This window comes from Microcebus murinus, chromosome 8 (assembly GCF_040939455.1).
Source record: "Microcebus murinus isolate Inina chromosome 8, M.murinus_Inina_mat1.0, whole genome shotgun sequence".
Lineage (NCBI taxonomy): Eukaryota > Metazoa > Chordata > Mammalia > Primates > Cheirogaleidae > Microcebus > Microcebus murinus.
Window position 1 is genome coordinate 70,988,400 of NC_134111.1, and position 25,178 is coordinate 71,013,577.

The window sequence follows — 25,178 nt, forward strand, 5'->3', positions numbered from 1 at the left end:
AAGACTAGAAAAATATTAGCAGCTCTTATTTCCAAATCATCCCTAATGTCTCATTCACCTCTAAATCTATGACTCCAATTTTCAAAGGGAGTGAAAGGCATGGTACTTGCCCTACAGAGGAAGAGGAAGTCAAATACAGAGATTTAAGAACACGAAGAACCATCATCTAGAGACTGTATAAACAAGTATTTTTTGAAGAGCAAGGGAGACTCAAGTGCTAGAAAATGCTGGGGAGAAGGAACCCCAGAAGTGATTAAGAAAAGCAAAATGGGTGAATTTTAAGAGAAAATTGCCACTGCAACAAACAAATTTTAGATTTCCTCTCCTAAGTCTTAGTTCCAATAGAGTGCCCAGTGCTGGTCACAAAGCCCACCTTTTTGGTTTAAAAACAAACAGCACTGGTCCCCTCAGGTCCTAGTATTTCCTCTTCCAACATTCTGGAAGCTATTAAACCCTTCTAAAATTATCCAACCTTGTTGTCAGGACTTTTCTGGGGTCATAAATACATAGGACCACATTGTGTGGTAGGTTTGACCACACTGTGTTCATACTGCATATCCCTCTGGTCAGCCCAATGCACGTTTGTGACTTGTTTGGGAGCTGTTTCTCTGGCACTCATGTCACAAACATCATTCAGACTTCATGCAGTCCAAGAGGGCTGGATTCACACTTATCATTCATAGTCTTTGGCAGAGTAAATTGTGTGCTTTAAATTTTTGTAAACTCAAAAAGTGAATGCATTTCTGGACACTTCAATGCAAAAAAAAAAAAAAAAAAAGTGAATGCAAGAAGAAACCCTAATGGCAGGCAAAACACATATGGAGAGAGACTTCTCATAATTCATCAGGGAGAAGAAAATGAAAGCAACGTTAACATAACATTTCACGCCCATCAAATTGGTGAAAATGATAAAGTGTGACAATGCCAAGAGCAATAGGAAGACGTAATATACAGCTGGTAGAAGTGTGAACTGGTACAACCCCCTTTGGGAAACAATGTGGCATTACCTAATAAAATTGATGGCATGCATGCCCTACCACCGTGCATACTCTGCCACCTAGCAACTCCACCCCAATCATATACCCTGGAGAAATTCACACATGTATAAAAATGTTCACTACAGCATGTTTGTAACAAGAAATTGGAATCCTAAATGTTAATCAGGAGGAAAACGGATAAATAGACCATAGTATAATTGTACAATGGAATGCTATACTGTCAAGGAAATAAACAGCAGATTAAAGTTCTGTATATAAACAGATGTACTGCAACAAAATCTTAACACTGAATGAATAAATCAAGTTACAGAATTATACCTATGGCATAATACCAGTTATATTTCTATATGTTATTTATGGATGCATAGATATGAAATTAAAATATATGGCTAAAGAGAACAGATGCCAATTCTGGACAGTGGTTGGTTCTAGGGAGGAAGGAGTGTGAAAAGGTATGAAGTAAGAGTGCCCAAATGGCTGCAATTGTGTCTTCAATGTCTTATTTCCTTTTGAAAATTGATATAACGCAAATGTGGCAAAATGTTAAGATTTCTTAAAACTTGGTAGAAGGCATATGGCTTTTCATTGTATTATTCTCCATAATTTTCTATATGTTTGAAATATTTTCTAACAAAATATTTTTAAGAAAGCTTGTGCATTTGAAGTTTTGTGTTTCTTTAATAGAAATAGCAGAGTGGCGGTGGGGGCAAAGACTAAGTTGCCTTTGGTTATACTATTTTTCTTCTGGGGTGGTGGCCTTTGATAGAAAAACAACACTCCCTATGCTTCCCATATAAAGTGGCCCAGCTGCATAGCATCTTCCAGGATTTTCCTAGCCTGTACTCCAGGTGAGAGTAAGAGAATAGGAGCAAGAACTGCCGTTAGATCTGCAGATGACTTCAGTCATACAGTCTGAATTTAAAAAAATAAAATAAATTCAAGTTAATGATGAGTTACTTGCTGGTCTTACTGTTATTTTCTCATGCTTTCTTCTCTCCACAACCACTCCAGTGATCCCAGCTGTAGAATGGAGGCACAGTATCACTGAAGTCCATGCCTATGCGTGTGTGGGAGAGCTCTAGAATTTTAGGGAATCTTTTGCTGGCTCTCTAAGTGCCATTTTATTATCACCACATTTTGAGCCTGAGTGTAAGTCACCGCACCAGACAACAATATACTTTTCATGTCTATCCATGCTGTTACTTTCAGAATGGTTTCATTCCTTTTAATTGTTACATGTATTCCAACAATAACATGCCATATTTTTTAGACATTTCTTCTATTGATGGGTATTTCAGTTATTTCTAATATTTCACTATTCAAACAATATTTAGATAATGAACATCCATGAAATGACTTCTTATGCAAATATTTGTCTAGAATAGATAATTAAAAATGGACTTATGTGTCATAGGTAATGCACACTTTTGGTTTCAATAGGTACTCTCTACCCTCCAAAGTGTGCCAATTTACACACTCACAGGGTATAAGATTGCTCAGTCTCCCTACATCCCCATCAACACTTTATATATTATTAGACATTTTAAATGTTGAAAATCTGAGTCAGTAATACTGGATTATGCACTTAAAAATTTGTTAAGAGGGTGGACCTCATGTTAAGTGTTCTTACCCCCCACCCCCTCCACAAACCTAAAATAACAAAAAACAAAGAGACATAAGGAAACTTCTGGAGGTGATAGAGATGTTTCACAGGTGTATGTATATGTTCAAATTCATCAAATTGTATACATTAAATATGTGCAGTTTATTATATATCAATTATACCTTAATAAAGCTATTTTAAAAATAAATCAATAAATATTGCAAATCTGATTGGAAAAAAACCTGCAACTCTGTTTTGTATTTTCTGGTTTAATATGTAGTTGGGCATCTTCTAATATGTTTGTTTACTGGCCATTTGTAATTCATTTTCTGAGAATTACTTGTTCATACTCTGCCTATTTCCTCCATTTTTCTATTTTTTTTTCTTATTTATATTTATACGTCTGTATTATTATTTATATGCTGTATTCTGAAGATTTTTAGTTTTATGTAGTTCCAAATGTGGCTTTCAATATGAAAACTCTTTCAAGGACAAAAATGACCCCCATGTGTGCTGGGCATCATAGAGCAGCACACACCGGCATGTAACTGCACCAGCATTGTTTATGTGTAGCTTCACAGTCACACTTGAAAAATTTAAAGATAATTAGAAATCTAGGAAATGGCTCCTTTCAGTTACTGTTAAGTCCTCCATTCCTCCAGTCCGTCTCAAGGAGGCTGAATAGGCAGCTGCCCAGGAAAACCTCCTCTCCCCTGTAACAAAAGTTATTATGACAAAGGCAGAGTTATCTGAATGGAGACCCAAGAAGCATTTTATCAGTGTCATCTCCTGCTGCTGGCTTCCTCATCCTCTTCCTCTGAACACTTTCGAGAGTCTTGTTTACATGTCAGAGGGAGATGTCAGATGGTTCTGGCTCTGAATTGAATATTTATAGCTGATTTTTCTAAAGGAAGCCTCACGTTATTTACCTGCCTGTCAGGCACCATTGTGCACCCAAGGACACAGTATGCATGGCTAATGATTTAAAGCCAAATGCTTTCTTACCCAAGGACATTTTAAAGTTTAAACATGAAAATAAGCCCTAGCGTAGGGCCTCCTGATTCTTCAGAAACAAAGGCCCAACCAAAGATTATCAGGTCCAAACTCTGATTATAAATGAAGGATATTCTTCATTCTTATTCCTATTACCTCCTCATTTTATTCTCATAGAGATCAGGAGTAAGGGGAGCTCTGAGCATCTTTTCCAGAGCCAATATTTCTGTTCCTTAAGCCTTGTCAAACAGGAAGAAGCAGAACAAAGGAAAAAAGAAGTGCTATGATAAAGGCAGACAGAGAGACGGAAAAATCTTACAGTCCAAAAAAAAAATTAATCAATTCTTAAGGCTGGTTTATCCAAAGTCTGGCTTTTAATTGTTGAAATGAGCATAAAAGAAAGATCATATGAAATATGATTATGCCACAATGAGATCAGCTTGCTACAGAATTTTTTTAAACCAAATCTTATTACACAGGAGCACTGTTCTTCAAAGCAATTACCTTGGAAGAGTGTATGATAATTCCATGTATGTGGCAATTGCTCAAAATAATTTAAAACAGTTTAAAAACTCCCCTTGGAGTTGCCTTTAGGGCAACATACCCGCCAGAAAATGGCTCATTACTTTATAATTCGTGAGCCGAAATCAGTATTGCCTCACTTAATCACTCCTATTTCACCAGATAGAAAATATCAAATCCATCCTCAAAGGATGAATATTTGCTATGCAAAAGGGAATCAAAAGAATGATATGCCACCAGCTCTGGAGATAATTTGCATTGAGAGTGGTGAGCACATTCTGAAACATCATAAATAATTTTGTAGGACTACCACTTGTTTGATGGCGTAAACTCTAATAAATTTTACTTCGGAGTTATATCTCACAAATACTCCATGTTAGAGGGTGAGCACTTCCAGTTTTCTTCTATCAACCCATGACCCTATAATCTTTGCTCACCCTCAAGAGTGTTCTCTATAGGGTATTTCTACTGCAGTCAATTTTCTGTGTGTTCTGCTTCGTGTATGTCAAGCCTAGTCTCTTCACTCTCAGGCAATGATTGGTTCTCACTGACGTCTCTGACCTTCTCTTTGCCTTAATCCTGACTCAGCCAGTTCCCAAACGGAAGCTAGAGTCGGGAGGGAAACAATGCCAGAATCTGGACTGGCAGTTATAAGAAGGTGAAATTTGCAAGGCCCAAATTCTTCCCCAAGACCTTGTCCCCCTGTCTACTCAGAGGCATTCAGGTTTCCAACCACCTGGCTAACAGGAGATGTCAGTAGGAATTTAGCGGGCTTGGATTACACCATGCTCTGTAAGTTAATACAACAATGGAGAATACAGCTGTAATGCATTGTTCAGGCAAGGCCAAATTATTTGTCCAACATGGGAATCATTAGCACCTCATTCATTATTAAATTGGAAAACAGTTTGGTTGGATTCGCTAAAGGGTCAGCTGCCAGATGCATGCTCAGAGATGAAATCATCATGTTCTTACAATATTAGAAAAACAATATATGAATTGAATAAAGGATCTTTCGAGGAAAATAAAAGCCATGTGAATTACAAGAGTTTGCTTCTGCTTCCACAACTGAAACAAACAAACAAACAAACTTTCCCAATGCTCTCCCATGCCTTAAGTCTTCCTACTTGGATGGGAGGGAGAAGGAAAAATTCCATCACAAGTTGAACCAAAATTACACTAAAGAGATTAAAATCTCAGTAATTCCAAGACCAAACAGGTATATAGATCAAGATATGTGCAACAGCTTCTCCCAGCTCTACTTATTCAGCCAGAGTTAAAGAGAGGCTGGTGGATTCTATGCCCATGTGAAGGTGATATGAAACCAAGTTTCTCAAACTATCACTGGCCCCAGATCGCCTACAAAAAAGATGTGTCAACTTCATGCTGCGGAATAAAAACCTTCACTTTCAGATATAGAAAAAACAAGAGCACCATAAAGTTGGAATGAAAGATAAAGTTTTGAATTTACACATTCATGAAACAAACATTCCTCTGAGACTCTGAGAGGTCTCTTAAGAGAATGTTTAAGTAGTGGGTATAGCTGGTTGGGACCATTAGGTGTCCCGTGTTTTCCCGAAAATAAGACCTACCCATAAAATAAGCCCTAGCAGGATTTCTAAGCATTTGCGCAATATAAGCCCTACCCCCAAAATAAGACCTAGTGATGGGCATGGCTACGCAGCATTTCTGCGCAACCCATGCATTTTATCGCAGAGCGGTAAAGAAGATGAGCAGCCCTTTTCATCTGCCCCATGAGAGCTCTATTGCTCTACAGGAGAGATTGGGGCCAATGGTTCTAAAGGAAATAGTCGCAAGAATTTCAGGGTGGAATTTGGGGTTTGGAGAGTTATGATGATGTTCCAGAAGAAGACAACTTAACTATATTTGTACCATACTTAAAAAAAATAACACATCCCCTGAAAATAAGCCCTAGGGTGTCTTTTTGAGGAAAAGTAAATATAAGACCCTTTCATATTTTCAAGGAAACATGGTCATACCACAAAATGCTTTTTTTTATTTAATTTTTTATTTTATGTATGTATGTATTTATTTATTTTGCTTTATCTGAATTTTGATAATACAAACTTCTTTATGTTACACCTCCACTGATTCTGCCTACAATCTTCCATGGGCCAAATTCCAACTGCTAGGGCAACTGGCCAGGTGTGTGCTGGCTCTTAGCCATAGTCTGTGCCAACACCAAACAATACATGTTTGCTTGGAAGACAGCCCTGGAACATCTTTAGATTTGTCGGAAAGAAGAAAGGCTTGTTCTCAAGAGGGCAAGGAATGCCATGTGAAATCTAACCTAAGCTCCACGTGTTAGCTCCTGTCAGGAGCATAGGGCACATGTGTTTTAAGGCACAGAATACTTGTTTCCTGGGGAAACCCACACCTCAAGAACATGAGCACGACAAAAATAAGGGCAATGTGAATCTTCCTTGTGTATCACAGCACAATTCTTGTTTCTTTGCCATCATGTTCTCCACATCTGCTTGAATACACGTATCAGCTCCTACCTTTGCATAGCTTATTTTGGAATTCTACAGTTTCCCTTTACTATGCAAACAAAGGCAAAACCTTATTATAAGCCTTTTGCCTTGTCTGTGGGCAGAGGCACTTCCTCTAGATTTTAATCTCCCATAACAAAAAGGAGGAGGAAGAAAGGCAGCCTGTCTGCAGACAAGCTACAATGAGATGCCTGCACATGCTCAGATTCATTCCAGGGTTTGTCTAGCAAACACTTAAGGGAGAATGCACATAATGGTTTTGGAAACCTGTTCGGTAAGATGTACTGAGCACACAGGTTTCCAAAAATGAAAGCATTATATATGCTATATGCATTTTTAAACATGAGACAGTACTTAAAATACATAGAAAAATAAAGAGAGTAATATCACAAACACCAGTGTACATACAAGCCAGAGTTAACATGTTTGCCATGTTATCTATCAATTTTTTAAACATAAAATATTTTAGAGAGTTATAATAGTTCCTTTTATGCCCTTCCCGGAAGACATTTCTCACTCAACCTGCCTACTCAGAGGTCAGGAATTGATGTTGTTCCTTACCATCCATGTTTTTACATTTTTATTACATATACATTGTCATGTATCTATAAGCGAAACATGGTATTGTTTTGCAGTCCAATTTAAATACATATAAATATACTCACTGAGTGTATAAACCAAATGTATATTTATATAGCACATATGTAGTATATATATATATATATAGCATATATAGTGTATACATACTAGTATATATATATAGTATATATATAATATATATGTGTATTCTATAAAGTGTATATGCTCATACTCACACTATGTATAGTGTGTGGGGGTATGTGTTCACATAGACTTTAAACTAGTTTTCTTGCCTTTTATTTTTCTATAATTAAAAAGAAATCAAAAGATATCCAAATGTACCGAATTTGTCCACAGTGCTGGGCCTGACTAGACATCCAGGAATCAGACTTTCAAAGCAACATAAAAATTTTACTGGAGAAGTCACTTTTCAATAAGAACAACTTCTTGTATTGCCATTCGTGTACAGATAACATTGCTCATCAAGTAAATTTCCATTTGCATCATAAGAAATTTTGTTTGTATTCATTATAGTAGTCAACCCAGTAAATTGGTCATTTAAACTTTTATTTGCAGTTGCCTTTTGAGTACAGCGGTTATTTACCTGACAGAATGAGGAGTTCAATGATCTCTGCATCTCCCAGAAATGCGGCCACATGAAGGGGAGTTCGTTTCTCAGAATCCTAAAACAAACAATGTCAAAGATATACAACAGGTCAATGGTGGCTGGAGGTGCCTTTTGTAGACATACATAGTAAGATGTGTCACTCACTCTGAGGTTGATGCTAGTGGAAGAGCATAAAGGCCAAACACCTACTCAGGTGAGTTCTGGTTATACATTTTCTCTCAGCATACCCTACAGCAGGCGTCCTCAAACTACGGCCCCCGGGCCACATGCGGGTGTTTCTGCCCGTTTGTTTTTTTACTTCAAAATAAGATATGTACAGTGTGCATAGGAATTTGTTCATAGTTTTTTTTTAACTATAGTCCAGTCCTCCGATGGTCTGAGGGACAGTGAACTGGCCCCCTGTCTAAAAAGTTTGAGGACCCCTGCCCTACGGTTACACTTACAAAGGATTCCGTGTTCTGTCTGTGCATGGCATTTGTCTACCTGCTCCTTTTACTGAAGCCCAGCTCAGGTCAAGGATGGACTATCATGCATTGGATGATGAATTTCAATTTACAATATTTTTAAACCTTCAATATGGTAAAATAAATAAATAAATAAAACATGTTCACACCCCTCTAACCTGTCTTAGCAACACACTTCAAAGCTTTCAATGATTTATTTTTCTTTCTAAGGGAACACAGTGGAATGGTTCACAAGGACATTAAACATAAGTACAGTCATTTTCTCCTTTCTATCCTCATTAGCTACTGCCTAGACTACTGCTCATTTGTGTAATACTGAGTGCCTACTCTGGCCAGGAACCAAGTTCTGAGACTTCAGCAGGCCCAGTCCACACCCTCGTGAAACTTACATTGAGGTGGGAGGCTGACAATAGTCAGGTAAACAAATGACACACGAATCACTTCAGATGATGACACAGGCTATGACAAAATTAACACAGGGTATGGGATTAAGAAATTGGGGATATGGGAGTAAGAGTGGTTGGGTAAGGAGTTTCTGGGGATGTCGACATTTAAGCTGAGAGCTGAGGTAGATATTACCATCTTCGTTTTGTAGATGAGAAGACTGTGGCTCAAGTAAATTAAGACATTTCCTCCAGACCCCAGATAGATAGCAGAGCCAAGATAGGACCTTCACCTGTCAGACTCCAGTCTGCATCCTTGGCAAAGCATTAACACACTGTGCAGAGAGGCAGCACGCTAACATGCGAGACAAAAAATACTGCTTCCTAATCTATAAATTGGAGATGATAATATCTACCTTAGAGGACTGGTAAGAGGAACCAAGATAATGTGAATAAATAAAGCCCTGGGCAAGTGCCCAGGTGGTAAGTGCACACAGCCGTGCTCCATGCATAGCCATTACTGTCACCTGCACAGAGAGTTGTATGATGTCTTCCCTCCAAGACTGAAAACTCCTTTGAGTAAAGAACAACTCTTACTCCCCTTCCCCATGGCAGTGACATACTAGGTGCTCAGCACAATTGGCTGAACTGAACTAGTTTACCTGTGTGGCCTCTTCCATAGTCTCACGGACTACTCCATAGCAATGGGGACCAAAGCCTGTAGGCTACGTCTTTAAGGTTTCTCCTAAAACTAGCATGCAGGTTAGTTTTGAGGTTTTTGGATTCGCTGTTGATTTTAATCATCATTCCTATTATTTTGATTACACAATCAACCTAACAACCCTTGATTAGCCTGAGGATATTATTCTATTTTCTGATGGTCCTGGCCCTCTGCCTCTTCCTCTGGCTCGTTCATACTATTGCTTTCAGGCTTTTCATGACTCACTAGTATCTAAAACAGATGGCAGGCAGGGGACATGACAAGAACTGATCTTCAAACCAGTCTATTTGTTAGAAGGTCTGGTGAATAGGTTTTATGAAGGGATGAACTAACATTAAGTGGATGAAAAGAGGAGTTAGAATTAGCTGGAAACCTGTGTTGTCTGTGTATGGCTGCAGGCAATTAATATAGATGAGTGGAAATATTTAATAGAAGTCATGCAACTAAAAAATAATGATATGTATTGGAAAATTCAGTAAGTTATAAGATCATGATCAACCCTATTATAGCTACATTACCGTATCTTTGAAAATAAAGATTCAATATTTGGAAAAAGAAAGATTCAATATTTGAAAACATGTTTGTTTATTTGAGAATCAAGTGTATTGGTTTGTGCAATGAACTATACAAAAGACTAAGATCAGACTTTCACAAATGTTTTCTATTTCTATTTCTTCTACTGATATCCCTACAAGCATTTTCTATTTTAGCCTCATGTTCCCTTTGAATTCTCACTATATCTACTTAAAATTTTCTCTTGGGATTTTGGATGAAAGTTGTATAATTATATGTTCTTCAGGGGATTGAATTAGTTCCAGGATTCAGTTCAATAAATTAAACCTTGCCTAAGTGATTTAAACAGGGACTATGCCAGCCTGAATTATGACTTCATTTGACCTGAAGCAAAAGTCCATGCTCTGTTGAAGACCTTGGCCTCAAATAAAAAACCAAGAAAACTCCAACATCCCTCCCTGCCTTGTAACTCTGGTTGGCCTGTTACGACATGGCTGGTTTTCCTGATTCTGTGGCCCCTTTTATGACACAGCTTGTTCAGTCCAAAGTTTCTATAACATAAAAAGGGTGTGTTCTATGAGACCATATTGTAAAACTTCTTGATTATAAATCCCAGTGTTCCTATTAATATGTCCTGGTAGCTTCCAGGACAACTATGCCAACTGATACTCTCCTTCAGTGACATGGCACAGACAGGTAACCGAAGAGAAGACCTGTATTCAGGCAGCAGTCCTTTAGTTCTCCAAAGTGGCAGAACCATATAACAAGTTAAGGAGTGAGTTAAGGAGTGAATGATGGAGACACAGTAATCACCATGCTCAATTTGGTAAAATCATCCCAGAGGTTGCAGAACATCCTCTCTGCCTAAGTACAAGGGCACTGTACTTTGCCATAAGGTAAACTAATGGAGTAAGAGATGCAATGGGAGAAGAAGGGTGAAGGCTCCAAGCAGGCGTCCTCAAACTACGGCCCGTGGGCCACATGCGGCCTACCAAGGACATTTATCCAGCCCACTGGGTGTTTTTGCCACCGCTGCCTGTCCTGCTTAGCAGCCAGCTTGTCCTGGGCCTACAGTGCGAATGTGTGGAATGTGCGCCTCACTCTCCAATGGCCCTCCAATGGTCTGAGGGACAGTGAACTGGCCCCCTGTTTAAAAAGTTTGAGGACCCCTGCTCTAGAGGAAGGAAAATCTTAGTAAGGATATCAGTACAATTGAGTTCAAAGCCAATGACATCCTTAGGGTGTCTAGAAGAAGAAACAAATCTACCTGGCAAGTATGGAGTGCTTTTATTTATTTATTTTCCAAAATACCTTCTCATCTATTTTATTACTTGATCTCATAGCATCCATATCAGGGGAAACACACCTTTACAACTGTGTTCTCAAGTCTTATTATCACCATTTAAAAGATAAGGAATCTGAGCCATCAGAAGCTTATATGACTTGCCTAACACAGCAAATTGATGTCAAAGAATTAGGTGTCCCAGTTCCCAACCTGAAACTTTTTTCTTTATAAAAATGAAAATAAGAATGTCTCTTAGAAGTTGCCTTGATAGTCTACAAACCTTTCCACTATAATTCCTAAGAAATCCTGGGGGAAATGTGACAACATAAACATCCTTTTAAATGAGTTTACAAGAAATTAAATAGAATGGGGCCAGAAATGGAGAGTAAACAGAACCAAAGCTGTAAGCACATGTACTTATAGTGCAGAAATCAATACACCAGGAGCTTGGGACTTAGTACTTGCTAGGGCATGGGAGGTGATGTAGAGAACTGGAACTGAGACCTTCATACAAAGAAAGACCCTGGAAGTGGTCTTGAAGAAAGATTCCTAAAGTGAAATGATGGGCTTGGAAAAAAGCTGAACACTCACATAGGCAGATGGCAGATGGCAAACAGATGCCTTGTCCTAGGCTCTTGGTGGGGGAATAAAGCTGTCTCCACTGAGCATTTGCGTCCCTAGAGTCTGCCCTCTCGTGGCTTGGGGTTTTGAATTTATAATAAAACCCATCCAGTTCTGTACAGGCCAGAAACTTTCAAGTTGAAAATAGGCATGAAAATTAGTTCTAGAGCAATGATTCCTCTTGGGTACCTGGAAGTAGAAACAAAAGCTTTCTGGGGATATGTGCCCTCAATCCAGGCAAGCTGGGACACCCACAGATTAAATCTCCACTGACAATGAACTCCGAGCCTGAGCCACAACACCCATGTGGAAACAATTCGCTGTAAGCTGGAGTCAGCAGACATAACAACCAGCGAGAACTTAAGATAACAGAAGAATCAGATGGAGATCAAGCACAATGTTTAAAATAACTTAAGACATGAGCGACAGAGCCTAAGGGGGGAAAAACACTATTTTTAACAAACAAAATTTGGGGGAAGAGATATGAAGGAAGTATAATGGGAAGCAGTACCAAAACATGATGCCACAAATCATCCAAAACGTTGGCCTACGAGGGATGAAAACTGGAACAGTAAAAAAGGAAGGATAGGCCGGGCGCGGTGGCTCACGCCTGTAATCCTAGCTCTCTGGGAGGCCGAGGCGGACGGATTGCTCGAGGTCAGGAGTTCAAAACCAGCCTGAGCAAGAGCGAGACCCAGTCTCTACTATAAATAGAAAGAAATTAATTGGCCAACTAATATATATACAAAAAATTAGCCAGGCATGGTGGCGAATGCCTGTAGTCCCAGCTACTCGGGAGGCTGAGGCAGGAGGATTGCTTGAGCCAGGAGATTGAGGTTGCTGTGAGCTAGGCTGACGCCACGGCACTCACTCTAGCCTGGGCAACAAAGCTAGACTCTGTCTCAAAAAAAAAAAAAGAAAGGATAGGAGAAAGGAGAAATAAGTACAGTGACTTCAGAATATGTTTTAACAACTGTCTATTCAGCCCTATTTTCTAGACATAGACATTTATTTAGAATCTATTACATGCCAGACATTGTGGTAGATATTAGGGAGATACAAAATTTAAAATAGTCCTCTCACCCTAAAGAAACTTATAATCCAGTTACCAATTTCCAAATTTAGGACATTAGAATAAAAACAATAACAGGGAAGTGGTAAATAGTGGGTATTTATAATATTAAATGATTTATGAAAATTATCAAATGCAATGAGACAAATGTTTTAGTGAATACTTTCCCCAAACACATCCAGTTCTAAACTGGTCTGGGCAGAAAGTCTAAAATGACAAGAAAAAAAAATCTCTTCTGAATTGAGAAATAAACATTTAATACATATTGCCCAGGACTCCCAAGAGGCCCTACTGGCTCCAGCTTATCTGGGAACCTTGGAAGCCCTTGGTCAGACTTCAAGTCAGTCTCAGAGCCTCTCCTTTATCTTATAGGGTTAGTTTCTGGATCAAAATTAGAATCTAGAATCAGGGCAAGACCAGAGGAGGATCAAGCCATAGAGGATGAGCTAAGTGGCTGCGTTGTTTGCATTCATTTCCATCTTCTGCCCAAGTGAACTCTGTGATGACCAACAGTTGAATAGTTACATAGGTCTTTCCAATGTCCATGAATACAAGAGGGGAAAACACCCTGAAAGCAAGCATAGTAAGATTAACACACACCAGAAGTGGCTCATCAGCATAGTTTTTAAAGATTGTCCAAGTATCACAAAAACAAAGATCTTTTTTCATGACCCAGCAACTCTAATTCTAAATAGCCCTTTAAAAACCGATTCAGACACATGAGAAGTGAGAACACCGGAGTTTCTCCAGAAGGAAGGAAGGTAAACCCTCCCCTTCTATGAATAGCCAAAGACACACACAGCCAGCGGGGATCTGAGCTAAATTTGCAGTATGTCATACAGAGATCAGGCAGAGGAAGTTTCTGAGTCGTCTGTTTACCAAAGAAGAAGCAGATGAAAGAAAATAGGAAACTTGAAATATGTACATGCAAAGTGAGTTTGACATGAGCAAAGAGGCCATTCCAGCTGCTAAAAATACTGTATGGACAGGCAGACTGAGGGAGCACCCCAAGTCTCTGTTTTGAAGATTAAGAACTGTTAGTTACATGCTTTGGAAATTTGCAACTGCAAGTGCATGATCTAATCCGCGTTCTACGTATCTGCCATACACTAAAACAAACATTCCTCCCTATACATGAATGTCTTACACACCACGACAGGCAGGTGGAGCAATATTAAGAAAACAAGCCCATGAAATACAGAAATTCCAACTGACAATCCAAACTCCAACTAAAATCAAAAAAGCTGGGAAATAACTGACAACTTAGGCCCAACAAGTTTAATGTGATATTGAACAGAGGTTACTAGAGGCAAGGAGATGTCTAAAGAAACTCTGAATACAAAATAGGTACCTTGGAGATATGTGAGGAAAGGAGCCAAAGACACATTATAGGTTTAAATCAAACAAGACACAAAATAGAATAGATGCTTGGTCTTAAGGTGAGGAATTATTATAACAGAAGGTTGTAAAGAAGAAAGAAAAGAAAATAAGTACAAAGAAATGTCATGCTTCTTTTAAAAATGTCCTAATTTACTTTCAATTTTTAACATCTCATATATATAGGGAAGTACAGAAAGTAACAGTCCTATATGTGCCCCAAATAAAACATGTTAACTTTTCCTATATCTGGTTTACAGTGCCCTGGTGCAGTAGGGAAAGAGAGGGGGCGGGGAGAGGGGAAGGGAGGAGGGAGAGAGAGAGAGAGAGAGAGATTAGGTTGTTTTCAATTCTTCACTACTACAGATGGGGTTGCAGTGTGTATCTCTTCATGTCTCTCTCTGCATGTGTGTGAGAATTTCTCTAGAGCAGATACCAAGAAAAGGAACTGTCGGATCTTAAGAGTTTATATACATTCGATTGTATTACGTATTGCCAAATAACTTTCAAAAATAGTTTTACCAATTTACAATTCTACCAGCCACATATTAGTTCCTTTAACCAACATTCTTGCCAGTATTTGATGGTATCGGCTTTACTACTCTTTGCCAATATGATGTGCCCAGCATGGTATGCTCTAGTTTCTTCAACTGTGAACTACCTATATATACCTTTACCCATTGTTAAATTCAGTTATTAGTCTTTTTATTGTGATGTGTGAAGTTTTAATTCAACTTTCAATGAAAATTCAAGTTATGCCCTCACTTAGACACAACAGAGATGAATCAATGTCTTCCCCAAGTCACTATAAGAGAAAAATTTAGATTTACAATCCTTATTCATCCTTCATGCGTGAACTGTCTCATGGAGCTGGATTTTCCTTGGCTGGAGTCTTCCATGCCTCAAAGGTGACAGCAAATCTCTGCCCCCACATGCTCCCACCATTACACAATTATATCCAACCATCATTGTGTCGGTATTTTTAACTCATCCATTTGAACATAATATGGATATATGAGAAACACTAGTACATTTTTCTATATATAAAAATGTTCAAATTATAAGTGCAACCCCTAAAATGTATCTAACTCCTGAAACTAAATAAGAATCACTCACAAGAATTTAAAATGAAGATAAAATAAGAAAAATGAGAATGCCAAAGATATTTTGATTTCATCTTCCTTATGTAACTAGGCACTAGATAGTTTTATTGCATTAATTTTTAAAAATATAAAATAATGTATATTGAGCCAAAATTATATTAAAAATTTTAGATTTTCAAATTTGATCCTTAAAACAATACTGTGAGGCAAATATGATCACCCCCTTCGTACTGTTGAGAAGTCTGAAACTTTGAGATGACAAGTAACTTGTCCAGAATCATAAAGCTAGTAAGTAGTAAAAACCAGGATTCAAAACTGGATTTGATTCCATTGTTCATGCTCCTGTTGACTCTGAATAGTTACAAACCTTGGTTTACAAAATGAAAGTTATTCTTCATTGCAATTAGCACTTTTAACCTAAATACTCTAGATCCAAGGACAAAATTCTTATACATAAAAAGTATAAGCAGGCAAGAAGCATACAATTGAAGAAGCAATACTACCTGATTTTAAGACTAATTATAAAGCTACAGTAATCCAGGCAATATGATACTGATACAAAGATAACTCACTGGTGAAAGGTTAGCCTTGTTAACAAATGGTACTGGAACAATTAGATACTCCTATGTAAAAAGAAAAAGAGGAAACTTCCGATCTATACCTTGTACCCTAGACAAAAAATAAATCAAAATGGATCATAAAACTTAAAATTATAAAATATCTAAAGGAAATATAGGAGAAATCCTTTGACCCTGGATTAGGCAAAGATTATTAGATAGGATACCCAAGCACAATCCATGATAGAATAAATGGATAAATTGCATTTCATTAAAATTAACAATGTCTGCTCTTCAAAACACTGTTAGGAGAATGAAGACAAGCCACAAACTGGGAGAAGACATTTGTAAAATATATATTGGATAAAGGACTTCTATCTAGTACATACAAAAAAACTCCCAAAACTTAATAATAGGAAAGCAAAGAATTCAATCATAGACCAAAGATTTGAAAAGACATTTCACCAAAGAAGATACAGAGATAGCAAAGAAGCACCTGAAACAATGCTCACCACCAGTAGTCATTAGAGAAAGGCAGATTAAAACCATATTATAGACTTATTAAATTTGCTAAAATTAAAAGGACTAATGATATCAGGTTTTAGGTGAAGATGTAGGGGAACAGTAATATTCATACACTGCTCATGGGATTGGAAAATGATACAACCACTTTGGAAAACAGTTTGGCAATTTCTTAAAAAGCTAAATATGGACCATATGATCTAGGTATCCTACTCTTGGGTATTTACCCAAGAGAAATGAAAGCAGATGTCCATATAGAAACTTACATGTGGAATGTTCATGACAGCTTTATCTGATTGCCAAAATCTGGAAGTAATTCAGATTCCCACCAACAGATGAATGGGCAAACTTCCATATAATGGAACACTACTCAGTAATCGAAAGGAATTAACTGTTGATTTATGTCACAACATGGATGAATTGAAATAATTGTGCTGAGTGAAAGAAGCCAGGTGAAAAAAAAGTACATATCTATTGTATAAATCCATTTACATAAAATTCTAGGAAATGCAAACTAATACATGGTGAGATAAAGCACATCAGCAGTTGCCTGAGGAGGCAAGGGAGGAAATTACCAAGGTGCTTTTGGGGTGATGGATATGTTCATTATCTCAATTGTGATGATGTTGTCATATGTCAAAATTTCACAAACTATACACTTTAAATATGTGTAGGTTATTGTATGTCAATGATATTTCAATAAAGCTGTTTCAAAAATATATAAGCAGGCAAAAAAAAAACAACCATATTCTCTCTCTCTTGTGTAATGTATTTAAAAGTTAAAAAGTACCCCTAGACAACAAAATTAACTAAGTTGATAGGAGAAAAGAAATGGCAAAATCTAATTAACCAACAAGGGGTTAATTTAGAGGCAACTCATGTTATGTTCTGCTCATGTGTAGATGTAAAAGTGAAGTTCCTACAAAAGAATGACCTGTTGGATTAAAGTCTACATGCTTTAAAAATAGACATAAGCAAGATTTCTCTTCAAAATCCCATAGAAGGTTTTTGTTTCCTAAACAAAACCTTTGACAAATGTGTATTAAGGATGCAGAAAATAAATGTAGACAATTAAGTACAAGTGGGAAGGTAAATGAGTATACTGTAACATGTCAGCACTGGATTACCCCAGGACCCTTGGTATCCCTAGAGATTCCCAAGTGACAGAGGCCCTCTTTAAAGTAGTCTCTGCTCAGGAAAGCTGATAGAGTACCAGCTATTTTATAGAGCCCTGATATCATTATTTGGCCAGGAATATTTCTTGAGAGCCAGTGGAAACAGAACACGGAAAAGGGTTCTTATGTCCTACAGAATGGAAAACTGGCCAAGACGCTCGTGCTTTGTCACTAGTGATACAGTAATATATATCCACCCACTGCAAAGACAATCACCAGGAGCTTCTGATGGAAACCAAAGCAGGTCTTCAGAGCACCACTTTCCCCGGCAGCCTAAAAGCTAATAAAGTTCACAAATGCTCTGCGCAGCACCCTAAGCATATTAAGAAGCAGCATCTTTAAACTTAATGCATTTGTTAAATCGTTTTTCATGAAGAAACCATAATCCTTGAACACATGGTAGGAATGTTTTACTGCTAAGTGTATTTAAAGATGCCCACAGATTGGAACTGCTCTCTGTTTCCAGGCACTAACCAGTGAGGTGAGAAGTCTAATTGCAGTTACGGCCCCACCACAGGCTCACTGTCTCTTTTAATTAATTCATTAACCAATGTATTCAACAAACATAGATGTCTAATATGAGAGGCTGATAACTAAGAATATAACTTAATCAGCTGGAAAACTATCTCCTATTGATGAAAGGGTGGAGAGAAGGCAGCTGCTAGTTTCTCACACCTGTAAGAAGCTAGCAATGGTGAAAAATTGTCATCAGGTAAACAACCACACAGTGTCAGAATCAAAATCTCAGGAGAGGAAGCCTGGAATTATAAAATATTTAAACTGGAAGGGCACTGGAGACATCCAGAGAGTTTAACTGATTGGCCGAAGGTCACACAGCTATTAACGGCAGTGGTGGAAACTTTCATTCATACGATCAACAAAATATTTACTGAAGGACGGTCATGTGCCAGGCACTGTGCTCAGTCTTGAGGATACAGGAGCATTCGAGAGACAGGGTCCTGCCTTCATGAAGCCTGAAAGAATCTTGTTCTCTTGACTCCAGACAGGGGGCTTTCTATAACAATAGACTAATATTAAACACACCTATCAGCCAAGAGCACGCGCACGCACACAAACACACACACACACACACACACACACACACACACACACACACACACACACAGCGTTAGAAAACACCAAATACAATGAAATACTGTGCCATGAAAGGAGACGTTCAAAGGCATCTGCTCTGGACACAACATAATTCTTAGTTATGGGCATCTTTCTCTCTCTCTCTCATATTTAAAGGCAAAAACTTATAGAATAGTTTCTGTGGTCCACAGAAAATCATTTTAACTGAAATGATTAGAATCTCTTTACAGCTTTTTCAACCTCCAGGTGGACACTTTAGAAACAGAGTTTATGTGTAATACTGATAATAAAAATCACCGATGCAGTTATCTGGACCTAAGATATCAGATCGGCACAAGACACCAGGATGTTAACAATGATTATCTCTGGGTGAATAATTTTATGGATGTTCTTCACATTCTTCTTTGACTGTATTTTAAGACTTGCAGTTTAGAAACAAGAGAATAAAATTCACCTTGTAAATAAGAAAAGAATTTCCTATTAAAAAATAACAAAACAGGTCTGCTCTAACGTAAGCTATTCTTAAGTAATTAAGAATAATAAATAGTGAAGCACCAGACATTATTTCCTGTCTAAAGCCTTCATTATCTTATTGTAGGTTTTAAATAAACAATATGTGAATGCGTTTCTTTGCAAATGACAAAATATTACATGTGGGATTAAACGCGGTGAAACTATAATTTGTCTAATGCTCATAAAGTTGCCAAAGTAATATTCTATACAATATGTCAGCTGATTCTTAAGAAAATTCAAGGAGACTGATCAAGTAGATTTTGTTATCCCCACTTTATATGACAGGAATCAAGGATGACTCAGAAAATTAGGTGACTTGCCCAAAGTCACACACTAATGTTTGGTGCCCCTGGGTTTCCTGAGTCTATATTCCTTGTGTTCTCTCAACATCACCATGTAGGGCATTAACTAACCAGTAAGAATTCCTCTCCAAGGAAGAACGTGCTTTCATCCTCCTCCCAGCACTTTGGAGGCCTTTGGTCCTACTCTAATCTTTCCTATCAAGTGACCTAGGGGATAGAGACACACACACACATTCACTTTCATTACAAAGATCATAGACTCCGGAGTCACAATGCCCGACTTTGAATCCCTTTACCAGGTATGAGCTGTTACTTTGAGCAAATAAATCAAACTCTCTGATACTTATTTTCTCTTTCTATAAAATGAAAATAGGATCACCTTCCTTGCAGGCACAAATTAGATGTCCAATAAATATTAGCTATCCTATTATCACTATTTTTCATGACATCTTTGTGGTTTATCATAATTTTTTCAGTTCCCTCTGATGACTATAGCAGAAAACAAGAAGATATAGAACAGTTTCTGGGGAACCGATTTTACTAGTAAGAAATGATATTTGTTTACAAGTAGAGGGCTGACTCTGCCCAAAGCCAGCCAACAGCGGTGGTTTGCCTGCCTTCTCTCCCCCTTGAAGTTGTCAACCATTGTGTCCTGTATCCTGGCCACTGCACCTCTCCTACCTCAACCTAAAGGTAGCTGAAGCCTCTCTCAGGCTCTGGAGTTGGGCCTTACATTCTTCATCCTTTATGTCATGGGACCCACAGCAGAGACTCTTCCTTTGGTAAAACCACCTAAAATCCCTGCACACCAGCAGCTCTCTCTTCCTGCTCAGAATACATCCTTGCTGCCATGAAGCCGTTCTCTCTCATCCAATCTTGGTAGCTGTGCATAGTCAGACCTTGTTAAATCCTGGACAGATAGGAGCTGTGCCCTTTCTCTCCTCCTCCTCCAAAGCTGAAGACCTTCTAATAAGGCATCCCCAAGCCAGAACACCCTCCCCAAGCCTTTCTGACACTTGACAAGAGAATTTTGCAACCCAAGCCATCTATGAATTAAAGTCCCTCCTTAGTAACTTATTAGAAATAAATCCACCAAAGACTCGTTAAAGGTCCTCAGGCAGATAACCAGGGAGCCAATTTCTACATCAACAAACTAAGAAGCATTCATCTATGCCCTTTCTAAATTGAGCCAATAGGATAGAAATCCAAACTACAAAAATTCCTATATGAAGCATTCTGCTTATCAAGGGTAGAATGCAAAATGTCAGGCTTCCAAGCCCCTTAATTATAGATTGATATGAGTGATCCCAGAACTGGGAGATGGGTACATAACAGCAGTTCTCAAAGACAAGGGATATAGAAGATGCACCTCTCCACCTCCAGGGTAATGTCCAATAAACCCACACCTACTTGAGAATACCCATCAGAGAAAACAGTCACTAGGGATGCATCTGGCCTTCATAAACTTAGACTATAGGGGATATTATACCCCAACTCAACTTTAAATTGCTTGTATTTCACAATAGCTACAAAGAAAATAAAATACCTAGGAATATACTTAACCAAAGAGGTGAAATATCTCTACAAGGAGAACACAAAAATCTGAAGAAAGAAATCACAGAGGATACAAACAAATGGAAAAATGTATCATGCTAACGGATTGGTAGAATCAACACTGTTAAATGGCCATACTACCCAAAGTGATTTACAAATTCAGTGCAATCCACGTCAAGTTACCAAAGTCATACTGCACAGATTTTTTTCTAGAAAGAAGTAATTCTACACTTTGTTTGGAACCAGAAAAGAGAGCCCAAATAGCCAAAGCAATCTTAAGCAAAAAGAACAAATCTGGAGGAACCACATTACCAGAGTTGAAACTACACGGCTATAGTAACCAAAAAAATATAGTATTGGTATGAAAATAGAAATATAAACCAATGAAACAGAACAGAGAATCCAGGCATAAAACCATCTATCTACAACCAACTGATCTTTAACAAAGCAGACAACAATGTACACTGGGGAACAGCATGCTCTATTCAACAAATGGTGCTGGGAAAATTAGATATCCACATGCAGAAGAATGAAACAGGATCCTTACCTCTCACCACTCACAAAAATTAATTCAAGATGGATAAATACTTAGATCTAAGGCATGAAACCATAAGAATTCTAGAGGAAAATGTAGGAAAAATTCTTCTATATATCAGCCTAGGCAAAGAGTTTATGAAAAAGACCCTAATGGCAGTCATGACAACAACAAAAATAAGTGGGATTTGATTAAACTAAAAAGCTTCTGCACAGGTAAGGAAACAATCAACAGAGCAAATAGACAACCTACAGAATGGAAGAAAATATTTTCAAGCTACATAACCAATAAAGGGCTAATAACCAGAATTTACAAAAAAACTCAAGCAAATCAGCAAGAAAATCAAACAACCCTATTAAAAAGTGGGCAAAAGACATGAACAAATGCTTCACAAAAGAAGAAAGACAAATAGCTAACAAACATTAAAAAATGCTCAACATCACTAATAATCAGAGAAATGCAAACTAAAACCACAATGAGGTATCACCTTACCTCATTCACAATGTCTTTGGTTTAAAAAATCCAAAAACAATAGATGCTGGTGTGGATGCAGAGAAAAAAGATCATTTACACGCTATTGGTGGGACTACAAATTAGTACAACCTCTGTAAAAAACAGTATGGAGATTCCATAAAGAACTAAAAGTAGACCTACCATTTGATCTAGCAATTCCACTACTGGGTATTTACCCAAAGGAAAAGGAGCCATTTTTATCAAAAAGACACTTGCACTTGAATGTTTATTGTAGCACAATTCACAATTGAAAAGATGTGGAGTCAACCCAAGTGCCCATCAATACATGAGTGGATTAATAAAATGTGGTATATGTACACCATGTAGTACTACTCAGCCATTTAAAGAAAGGTGAATTAATACTTTTTACAACAATCTGGATGGAACTAGAGACCATTCTGCTAAGTGAAGTATTGCAAGAATGGAAAAACAAACACCACATGTACTCACTATTAAATTGGAGCTAATGGATGAGCACACAAGTGCACAGAGGGAAATAAAACTCAGTGGAAAGCAACTAGGGAGGAGGGGGATGGAGGGAAGGGGAATAAACCAACCTAATGGGTACCATGAACACTATTTGGTTGACGGGCACACCAGGACTCAAGCATTACAAAAACAATCCATGTAACCTAAAACATTTATAACCCCGTAATATTTTGAAATTATAAAAATTGCTTTGTCTTTCAGGACTAACTAGTATTTTTTCACATGAGCTAAGATCATCTTAGAATTCTCACTTGACAATCTCGCTTCTAAGAGAATAGAGAATGGAAGAATGTTGTCTTCCCTTACGAAAATCTCAAATACCCCTGCACTCAACACCAGAGAGGATATAGGGATATGATATTCCATGGATGAATTAAACATTAACAAATATTTGGATGGTTTGTTTGCTTGCAAGTAAAATCTTTTCTCTATTGAATTTATGCATTCATGAAAGTGAATGATTTTTAACTTAAATGTATCTTGCTTTGCACACCATGTGTATTTTTAAAAGTGATCTACATATTACATTGTGTAAAATTGATTATTTTTTCCACTGAATTATAAAATAATGACTAGAAAACAAAAGAGGGCACAGGGTTCGATCAGCTAAGGGTCTTGGGGCATCATCTCTTGCCTACTCCAGATGTGAGGTCTTCCTGTCCCTCTCTGGGCAATCTGACCTCAAGATGGACCAGATCCAGGCATTCCTCTGTAGCACATCAGACTTCTACTTCCTCTAGATAGGGAAACTTATCAGCTCACACCATTCTGTGTCTTATGGCATGGAGAGTATTCTCCTCCATCACCATAGTCCCACCACCAGCCCCATAGTCATTGGTGTGCTTCACAATCAGTCTTGAAATCCCCAGAACACACCATCACCATTAGTGATCCATTTGGCTAAATGCCTCAGCCCACAGTGTGTTCTGGTACATAGCATTTTCCTCCCTATAATCCTTAAATCAATGCTAATTTTAGTTCGCTCCCCAACTTCACCCCCAGGATGATATACTTATTAAGCACAACTGTTCTGACATGATTTCTCTTCCCATCCTAAATGTGACAAGTCATTTAGGTTTCATTCCCTGAATGCCACTGAACAAAATCAACAGAGCTCAATGACCTTTGGTCTAAAACCTCTCATCTACTATTCTACTTCTAAGAATCTGTATTTCCTCCTCCTATGAATCTGATGAGCTCCTTCTATCTTCTTGGCCAAACCCAAGACTGCTGGCAGTGGTGCCCTCCTGTCCAAAACGAGTGTTTCAGACAGATGGAAATGTAGAGGTGTGATGCTTTGAGACACTCACCACAAAACAACTTCTTGAGATGAAGTGGGGACATTTAACATAAGGACAATGTTTTATCTTAAAGCCATAAAACAGGGAGCCCCTGATTTGGGGTTTGAGGGTCACTTGGAAGAGTCTTCACACACAGCTTAAGTGTCCTTTCCTCTGAAACCTCATCTCATTCTCCACCCCACATGCCCTCCTGCACACTACAGGTTCTGGGATGGCACCATCATAGCCGACTGCCCATCCTTGCTTTTTCTGCCTCCCTAACTGGGCTGTGGGAGCAGAGCAGGGATAGTTTCATTCATCTCTGTATCAACCTAGCACCATGTCTGACATAGTCAGTGCTCAATATGTCTTGGGGGAATAAAAGGAAGTACTGTCTTATCTTAGATTTGATTTATTAAAGCCTACACCCCAGTAAGAAAAGAGTTTGCCTATAGTAGGGTGGCTTGCAGGTTTCTGTGGTGAGACAGAGAACTGGTTGTCTACAAGAGTCTGGATGGAGTGGGTGCCATGGTTTTTTGTGGCACCTGCCCACCTCTAACCTTGATTGAAGATAGCAACCCCCTCAGTCCATCTCAGATAGGGTTTGGCCTTATTTCAAAGCTGTTTGGCCATCCCAGAACCCTCAGCTCTTCAGATCTCCTATCAGTTCTGTCACTCTCAATTAGAGCCATGATCTGCCTTATCCAGTTGGTGAGAAAAACAGGCTTACTGAGAAGATGGTTACAAGAAGCTATGAGGCTGAGCTGGTATTCCTTAGCAGTAACGCTCACCTGTGCCCCCCTGACGCTCTGATTCCTGGAAGACTTCACCTACAGTAAGACCTAGAGAGTGATGTAAGTGTCCACGGCCAGTCCAAAAATGCCAATTCCTGAGAGCCCAGTGTCTTGTCAAATTAGGGAACCAACACCGAGATTTTTACAGATCCAGAACATTTATTTAGTTGTCTCTTGCTAGCCCCAACATGTGCATGAAAATGATTAGAGGCTCCCATTAAAAGGAAACCACTGGTGTGAAACATTCCCAGCACAGAAAATCTGTTGGAACAGAGTCATGGAAAGTACAGGCAGCGTGCTGGTATTAACAGGCCAGTGCAGGCCCGGCGCGGGTGACGCAGAACGTGAACACCGTTTCTTAAAGGGAGAGGGTGGAAGAGGTTACAGTGGGGCAGTGGTTCCAAACGCTTTTATAAAGGACAAAAAGGAAAGGAAACAGGGTCACGATGGTGTCCTAACTCTTCCCAAATTCCC

The 25,178-nt window shown here is 38.5% G+C and overlaps 1 protein-coding gene across 5 annotated transcripts in view; it reads right to left on the reverse strand.

Moving 5' to 3' along the window:
- Positions 1–25,178, reverse strand: part of ANKRD44 (ankyrin repeat domain 44) — a 286,791-nt gene that overhangs the window by 130,435 nt on the left and 131,178 nt on the right. For all 5 annotated transcript variants that reach the window (XM_012776977.2, XM_012776975.2, XM_012776976.2 and 2 more), the window contains exon 3: positions 7,813–7,891. In XM_012776977.2, the coding sequence (XP_012632431.2) occupies positions 7,813–7,891 (79 nt within the window). The remainder of the gene's footprint in view (positions 1–7,812; positions 7,892–25,178) is intronic.